At 45.1% G+C, this 8,372-nt stretch overlaps 1 protein-coding gene and 1 long non-coding RNA gene across 2 annotated transcripts in view; one reads left to right on the top strand and one right to left on the bottom strand.

Annotated features, from left to right (window-relative positions):
• LOC149090652 (uncharacterized) overlaps nt 1-8,372 on the bottom strand; it is a 110,549-nt gene that overhangs the window by 20,589 nt on the left and 81,588 nt on the right. The window lies entirely within an intron of this gene.
• On the top strand, nt 1,611-7,944 carry Pp2C1 (protein phosphatase 2C). Its single transcript, XM_030389104.2, has 3 exons — nt 1,611-3,317; nt 3,784-4,231; nt 4,667-7,944. Exons 1-3 carry the CDS (start codon nt 2,609-2,611, stop codon nt 7,548-7,550), a joined length of 4,041 nt encoding a protein of 1,346 aa, XP_030244964.2. The 5' UTR covers nt 1,611-2,608; the 3' UTR covers nt 7,551-7,944.

Here is an 8,372-nt window from a genome sequence, read left to right as displayed (position 1 = left end):
TGATAAAAGAGTGAACACTTATTGGAAATTAGGCTGTTGTATAACACTACCATTCAAAGCAGTGCTCAGAAGCGAATTTAAAAAATAATTAAATATCATTTGATAAACAATCAATTAGTTAACTGATAACCATATTATTAATATACACATTTTAAAATAACAATTTTGTCCTATATTAAACTATTTTTCATGTTATGTAACCCCACCATACCATTCCTATTTAGAAAATGAAAAAGGTATTCAGTCATTGGCATTCACACTCGCATTTCCACATACACATGCCCAAGCAATATCAATAATACAATAAAAAAAACACCAGTTTTAGGGTTGCTTACGCTATCGGCTATCGCTTGCAAGTGTTGCCCTCTAGGCCGATTAAGCGGCCTAACTACCTCAGCGCAAAAAAAAACGCATATTCAAATGACCGATTTTCCATTATTTCACCCGCCCGCCCCATTTGGCGATGTCTATATGTCGTTTAAATATTAAATATTTATTTTTAAAATAAGTGCATCCTCAGCTGTTAGTATATTCAATACTATATACATTTGTACATATGTATGTATGTATCTACATAGTGTTATACCTACCATATGTGCATGGCCTGACATTAAAATTGGAAATTTTCATTTGTTCCCTTTACAATGGCTGAAGCGAAAGCAACTTGACGATGACGAGCGGTAGTTGCGAGCTAAAACCATTACAAGATATTTAAAGCATAGGTGCGAGCAGGACCACTACTGTTTGCTGCTCGCTGCTATTAGTGTCAGTCATGAGTACATACATAAGCTGCGACTGTGAGTGTGGGATAAAACCAGCAAAGCAACGACATGTAAGAGCATTGGAGCGCGCGCTGCCGATGACTAACATTTCAGGGCTGCCAGATGGGTGCACAGATTGCGATTATGCAGGGTGTGGCCGTTGGTTAGCAATTTGGTTTGATTTTTTAAATAAATCTACCTTCCATATTTTTCTACAACATGAATTTTTTCCCAGAAAAAATGTTTTCTTTTAATTTTGAAGAGTTTGTTAAACATTAAAAGTATGAAAACGCCTGCCTACGTATGCATATAGAATGCATACATCAGTTTTATTTAATATACATATATTAATTTAATATACTACATACATACATATGTATGTATGTGCATACATATGAATTCATTTTCATCATCTGTATACATAACATTTTCAAATGACTATTTTTTGCGATTATTTAAATTATGTACGAAAATAAAATTAGTTTCTTATGCAGCTGACATTGTTGCACTTCGAACTTAGAGGCAACGCGCCAACCTTAGTTTAGGGGGTTACGCAAACCTGTCATAAGCAGAGGATCTTGCCTCTTCACCGCAACCCTGTGCAATGCTCTGTTGTGTGCGCGGCTACACAGCAATTTCACAATTTTTCTCCCAGCACGTCTGGCAACCCAGGCAGCAGCAGCAGCACATCAACTCAATTGCCCGACTTCTTGCTCTCTCGCTTGCTCGCACGCTCTCATATATGCGCACAAACATACGAACGGATGTATGCATGTATGTATATGTCTATATACCGTATGAGCCGCGTGTATGTATTTGTGTGCCAGAGTGGCCTGCCTGCCCTGCTGCTTGTTTAGCGCCCGCTTATTTTGTGAGTTGGCAGCACAAACAAGTCGCAGCGCGCTGTTCAGTTGTTTTTTCCTCGTCAAACTTACGCTACTGCTACAACTCTGCTGCTCTCTGTTCGTTCGTTCGCTTGCTTTCTATTTGATTTCGTTTTTGTGTTATTAACAATTTGCCGTTGTGTGCGTGTGTACGTGATTATTTCGAAAATATTCTGATGAAAATGTTCGACAACAATAAAAATAGAAGATTTATAAAGAAAGAGCTGTGCAGCAACGGTTTAAACATTAACAACAACGAACACAAATTGCAGCAACGCAAAGACTGTAGGATTTGAAAAGAGGCTGGAAACGAGTTTTGTTTGCGTTCGCAAAGCGCGCGCATAATCTGATTTTCCATCAAGGTGAAACTGCAACTGGCATTGACTGCATACAATTTCCCATAAGTTTATACAAGCTCAGAACAAAAAGAAAAAACTAACGCAAATGAAGTGAAAGAAAGAAACAAGCAGTAGAAGACAGTACAAATTGGCGGCGGTTTCCAACACAAAAATCAAAATACCAACAAAAAATAGAAAGAAGAAGGCAAGCAATCAAACACATGCACACAAACACAGAACCATCAACGTAAATACTATAAAACTCACACACATATATACACACACTTGCATGCCTGTCGTCCAGCATAGACAAACAAAGAACCAGAGAGTAGTGCGCCCGCTCACACACATGGTGCGACCAATTAACGCGAGAGCAAGACAGCAACGATAGCAGTCAATATTGGGAGTGCGAGTGCCAAATGTCACATGAAATTACAACACTGCTGTGAAAGACAAAAGCAACAACAGCAACGTGAACAGTAAAAACAACAACAACACGGCGGCAGCAGCTCTAACTTATCAAGAAGAAGCAGCAACATAAACAAAACCAAAACAAGTACAAAACAGGCGCCGGCTACGACCAGCCCCAATCTTCTTTCCCTCTCCCTCCCCTCTAAATGCTAAAATGCTTCCCAGCATGCAGACAGCAACAACAACAATAAACACACTTCCAATGGAAACAGAACAGGATGTTGCCCATGTGGAATATGATGTTATTAATTACTATACAGATGCCAGTCCAAATGTGAATCCGGATGCAGCAACAGCAGCATCGGCCGCTTCAGGGGCTTCAGTCTCTGAGCAGCGATGTTCCCGAGTCAGCAATAACAACAATAACAATACATTGCTTGACGTTGTTGTTCACCCAAGAGCCGCAGAGACTTTACTGGTCACGCCTACAACAGAAACTTCGAGCAACAGTAGTAGCAGCAGCGGTGGCTGTAGTTCTTCAGCAGCGACACCGATGCGCACCAAAGGCAGCGGTAATGTCAGCAGCCGGCAGCGCAGCAAAGAGAGAACTACTGCCAGCACCACGCCCACATTGGGCGTAAATATGCGTGTGACCGGACAGTGCAGCCAGGGCGGTCGCAAATATATGGAGGATCAATTCTCTGTAGCATATCAAGAATCTCCACTGACACACGAGCTGGAATACGCATTCTTTGGCATTTACGACGGACATGGTGGCACGGAGGCAGCGCTCTTTGCCAAGGAGCATCTCATGCTGGAGATTGTCAAGCAGAAGCTGTTCTGGTCCGATAACGATGAGGATGTGTTGCGTGCGATACGCGAAGGTTACATTAGCACACACTTTGCCATGTGGCGCGAGCAAGGTGAGTGAGCGAGTCAACTATATATGTGTGTCTGTGTATTATAATAATCGCTTATCGATTTGCTGGCCACTCTCTGAGTGGAATATTCCATAGGCTTGCCATCTGCTCACGAAAGTAACGTGCGCTGGCAACCCCGCTGTGTGCGCCCATAATTGAGCGTGCGCTAGAGCGAGTTGGCAATACACACAAAAGCAGATTAGCAGCGCAGCAAGTGTGCACAATTGGAAAGGTTGATATATGAATTGTTGCTGTTGCGACGTCACAAACAAAAAAATATTTAAGCTAGAAATGCATTTATTGAAAGAAAAAAAAAAAAAAAAAATGGTTATTTTAAAAACTTACAAACGTAGTTGAATTTACATTGCGAATTTGAATAAGCTAAAGTACGCTTGCAGAACTTATCGATTTATTGTTATCGAACTTGCATTTGAATTCAATTTTTGGTGTTTCGTCTTTCTATTTGTAGAAAAGTGGCCGCGCACAGCTAACGGGCATTTGAGCACCGCCGGCACCACAGCAACAGTCGCTTTTATGCGCCGCGAGAAGATCTACATTGGACATGTGGGCGATTCGGGCATTGTGCTCGGCTATCAGAATCCTGGCGAACGCCGCTGGCGCGCCAAACAATTGACAACAGACCATAAGCCCGAATCGCAGGCGGAGAAGGCGCGCATTCAGCGTGCCGGTGGCCAGGTGGCCATCAAGTCTGGTGTGCCGCGCGTCGTCTGGAATCGTCCGCGCGATCCAATGCATCGCGGACCCATCAAGCGACGCACCCTCGTCGATGATATACCCTTTCTGGCTGTGGCGCGTTCGCTGGGCGATCTCTGGAGCTACAATTCGCGTTGCAAGGAATTTGTCGTTAGTCCCGATCCGGATGTGAAAGTGGTCAAAATCGATCCAAATACGTTCAGGTGTGTCTCTAATCTCGACCGCTCTATTATTCAAATAAAGCTCTGTGAGCAATGGGAAGCAACACTAAGATTGGTCTTACGTAATTTTCCAATACTTAATTTGAAGATAAATTACCAGAAGCCGAATCAAGCTAGATTTCATTGCTGGTGACATTTTGCGTTAGCCAACACTGCCAACACTTAAGAGTAAATGTTTAAAACAGCCGTGAAGTAAATCCAAATTTCTATTTTTACACTTGACTGCAAAGTACTTTCTCACACTTTACGGTTGACCTCAATTTAATCCTTTACCAAGGTTGTAAATATTATATAATACCTTTAATTGATATTTACATTATTCATTTCACACTCGACTTTAAGCAGTGGCATTTACCAACACTGTACATATTCAAAAATACCTTCGACTAATATTTATGTATATTTTGGCTTTTCCAGATGTCTCATCTTCGGCACAGATGGCCTTTGGAACGTTGTTAACCCGCAGGAAGCAGTCGACTCGGTCCAGGAGAAACATCTCATTGGCGAGTGTCTGCACGAGCAGGACGTTATGAACCCAAGCAAGGCTCTGGTCGACAAGGCCCTCAAGACGTGGGCCAGCAAGAAGATGCGCGCGGACAACACGTCCGTTGTAACTGTGATACTAACGCCCGCATCAGCAGGAGCAGGCGCTGGAGCTGCCGCTGCCGCTGCCCCAGCACCTGCAGCTGAGCTGGAGACTTCCTTGGATACGGAGAACAAATATCCGGGTGGCTTGGCAGCCCAATTGGCGGATCAGGAGGAGCTCGACCTGGAGCTGTGCGGCCACATTGAGGAGCAGGAATATTTCCATGATACGCCGTACAGTGCCTTGGCCAAGCGGCATTTGCCGCCGGAGCCGTATCGCAATTTCGACTATTACTTTGAGGAGGAAATGCTGGAGGAGGTGGTCGAGGAGGAGGAAGAGGAGGAACACGACGAGGAAGACGACGAGGAGCATGAACAAGAACAGGAGCCAGAGATCGATGAGAATGTTGTGCAGCAGAGTAAATATTGGCGCCGATCGCGACAGCAATCGATTTCCGGCTGGCCGCAGACAACGTCTTTGATACGTCATCGTCGTCCCGAAGTGGACGAGGATCTGTTGAGAGAGCTGCTGCAGCCTGAGCACGATCAAGAGATCTATGGGAATACGAACAGCAATAGTAACAGCAACAGCAACAGTAGCAGTGTCTACAGCTGCAACAGTAACAGTAACAGTAACAGCAGGAGCAACAACTGTGAGCTGGAGCTGGAGCACAGCTACGATAGTTATGTTAGCAATACGTCGGTCAGTGCCGGCGGCACGGAATACAGTTTTGCCGAGTCCTACAACACGCTGCTTAACGAGCAGCAGCAGCAACAGCAGCACTTCCAGCAGCAGCAGCAACCGTTGCAACAGCAGCAGCTGCAACAACAACAACAACGCAGTCAACAACAGCAGCAACACAGCAGCATGCAGGAGATATTGCAGGAGCAGCAGCGCTATCAGCAGCAGGAGGGCTATTCGCTCACACAGCTAGAGACGCGACGCGAACAACAGCAGCAACAAGAGCAACAGCAGCAGGCGATGGTGATGGCACACAGCAACAGGTGGCAGCAACAGCAGCAACATCATGCAACGACATATGTGGAGCAGCAGCCGGGTGAGCTGATGGCGTTGAATGCGCTGCTGCAGCAGGAACGCGATGAGGAGCAACAGGTGGCATTGGAGCGACAACAGGAACAGCAGCAGCAGCAGCAACTGTTGCTGGTTGAGGCTAGCTCCAGTTCCAGTTCAAGTTCCAGTTCCAGCTCGAACTGCAGTTCCTCCAGTTGTTCCTCGTTCGTCTATGCCTCGCCTTGGAGCGAACCCAACTTGGCCACGTTGCAGGACAACGAGGTGAGCTCCACGCTGCCAGCCACGCCCACGCCAATGCCCACGATTGTTGGCGAGCTGGAGGAGGCGCAGGTTGAGGACATGGATACAAATCTGCCACAGTTGGCCGTCGTTGACGTGCAGCAGGAGCAGCAGCAGCCGCAGCCGCAGCAACAACAACAACAACAACAGCAGCAGCAACAATTGCTGTCAACAACACAACAGTCGCCGCAGCAGCCGCTACAATTGCTGGCAGCAACACAACATCCGCAGCAACAGCAGCCACAGCCGCAACAGTTGTCGATAGCGCAGGCGCGCGTACGCCGACCGCTGCGTCGCTATCGCAACGTGCCCAATGAGAATCATCAGCATTTGCAGACGCGTCGTCGACAGCTGTTCAAGCACACCAAAAGCAAGTCGTTTATTGCCGCCAGTGCAACAGCAATTGTTGCCTACAACAGCAACAACAACAGCAATAGCAACAGCAGCAGCGAAGCTCTGCCCAGCGGCAGTAACAGCAGCAGCAACATTAACAGCGGCAGCAGCAATGTCGTTAACAGCGTTAACAGCAATATCAGCATTAATGGTAACATTAGCAGCAACAGCAGCAGCAGCAGCGCCGCTAGCATTAGTCACAGCAGTCGACGTCACAGCGTCAACAGCGGCCCCAGCAGCGTCATGGTAACGCGTCGCAGCCACAACTTGAGACTGGCCGGCAGCGGTAGCTGCGTTAGCAAGCGTCAGCTGCGCAGCTCCATCTGTCAGCTGAGCAGCCTGGAACTGACAAAGCGCACGCTGCGCAGCAGCAACAGCAGCAGTAGCAATAGCAACACCAATAACAACAGCAGCGGCAACAGCAAACAAAATAATAACAAATCCAGTCACACCTTCAATAAGCCGGCAACGCCAACAGCAGCAACGCCGACAGCAGCAGCAGCAGCAGCTGCGGTAGGAGTAAGCAGCGCATCTGGCGGCAGCGCGCGACGTATGCGGCGCAGCAATGATGAGCGAGAGCAGCGACGCAGCAGTCAGCGCCGCAGCACACTAGTCGCTGGTCAACTGAGTAACAGCAGCAGCAGCATCAATGCCGGCAACGGCGGCAGCAGTCAGTTCAGCAAGCCGACGCGCCTGCAGTCGTGTAACGGTGGAATTTCAGCGCGTCCGCCGCCGTCGCCAAAAAAACTGAATGCGGTCGTGCCGACGCTTGCTATTGGCACGCGCGCCTACACAGCGGCGCTGGCAGCAGCAGCATCTGATCTGTCGAAACGTTGGTCGCTGCGCAGCAGCAGCACCAGCCGCCTTAACAGCAGCACCAACAGCAACAACAACAGTCTGAGCAATAACAGTACGATGGCAACGCTGGTGACAGCCATCCGCTGTTACAGTGCACGCAATCGACCAACCGTTGCAGCAGCAGCAACGCCGAAACGGCGAAATCAATGTTGAGTAACAGAATGGAATATAGAGGATAAGTAGAGAAGTATAAAAGGTAGGAGAGATTAAAGTGAATGGCAGCCTGAGTGGCGCTGCCAACATGTTTCAAAATTTCAAGTACAAATGCAATTAAATCAATGGGAACCCTTATTAATTAGTTAGACGAAGTGACGAAGTGTATGTAATTGGTAAAAAAAAAAAATCTGTTATTTTGTCACGAAACAAAATTGTAGGTGCACATACGCAATCCGATGTTGTACATAACAAAACAAAAAAGAGAATCAAAGCTAACAAAATCTTAAAAAAGAAACAAAATCAGAAAATCAGATACAAACATATGGAAAATGCGTGTATGCCTAAAAATTAATAATAAAAAAAATTTATTGTAATAAGTTCTTAACATAAATATGTACATCATTATATATATATGTAGATATATATGCTAATTAATTGCATCAAGACAACGGGTTTAATTTCGATCAAAGCTTTAACCGTTTGAACAATTTGTAATGCAAACTATTTTTTTTTTCTTTTTTTTTTTTTACAATTATTTTCTCTTATATCTATAAAATTAAGTTGTCGAAAGTATTTATTTTAATAGGCTAGACAGATGCTTATAATTATACAAAAAAAAAAAAAAGGAAAGAAAAACATTCAAATGATTTATTAAATTAATTTATGTCTAGCTTAAGTTTAAAACTGTAGTAATATGCATATATTTAGATATATTTCGTGTCTACTTTTTTGTATGTAAGATTAAGATTGAAATCATGAATATAGCATACATATATATTTTTTTTCAATAATTTAATGTAATTGTTACAAAGAAATGCA

Source organism: Drosophila navojoa, chromosome X (genome assembly GCF_054131105.1).
Source record: "Drosophila navojoa isolate 15081-1374.11 chromosome X, UAZ_NAV_1.0, whole genome shotgun sequence".
Taxonomy (NCBI): Eukaryota; Metazoa; Arthropoda; class Insecta; order Diptera; family Drosophilidae; genus Drosophila; species Drosophila navojoa.
Note: the sequence above shows the minus strand (reverse complement) of the source record. Positions and strands in the feature narration are given on the sequence as shown.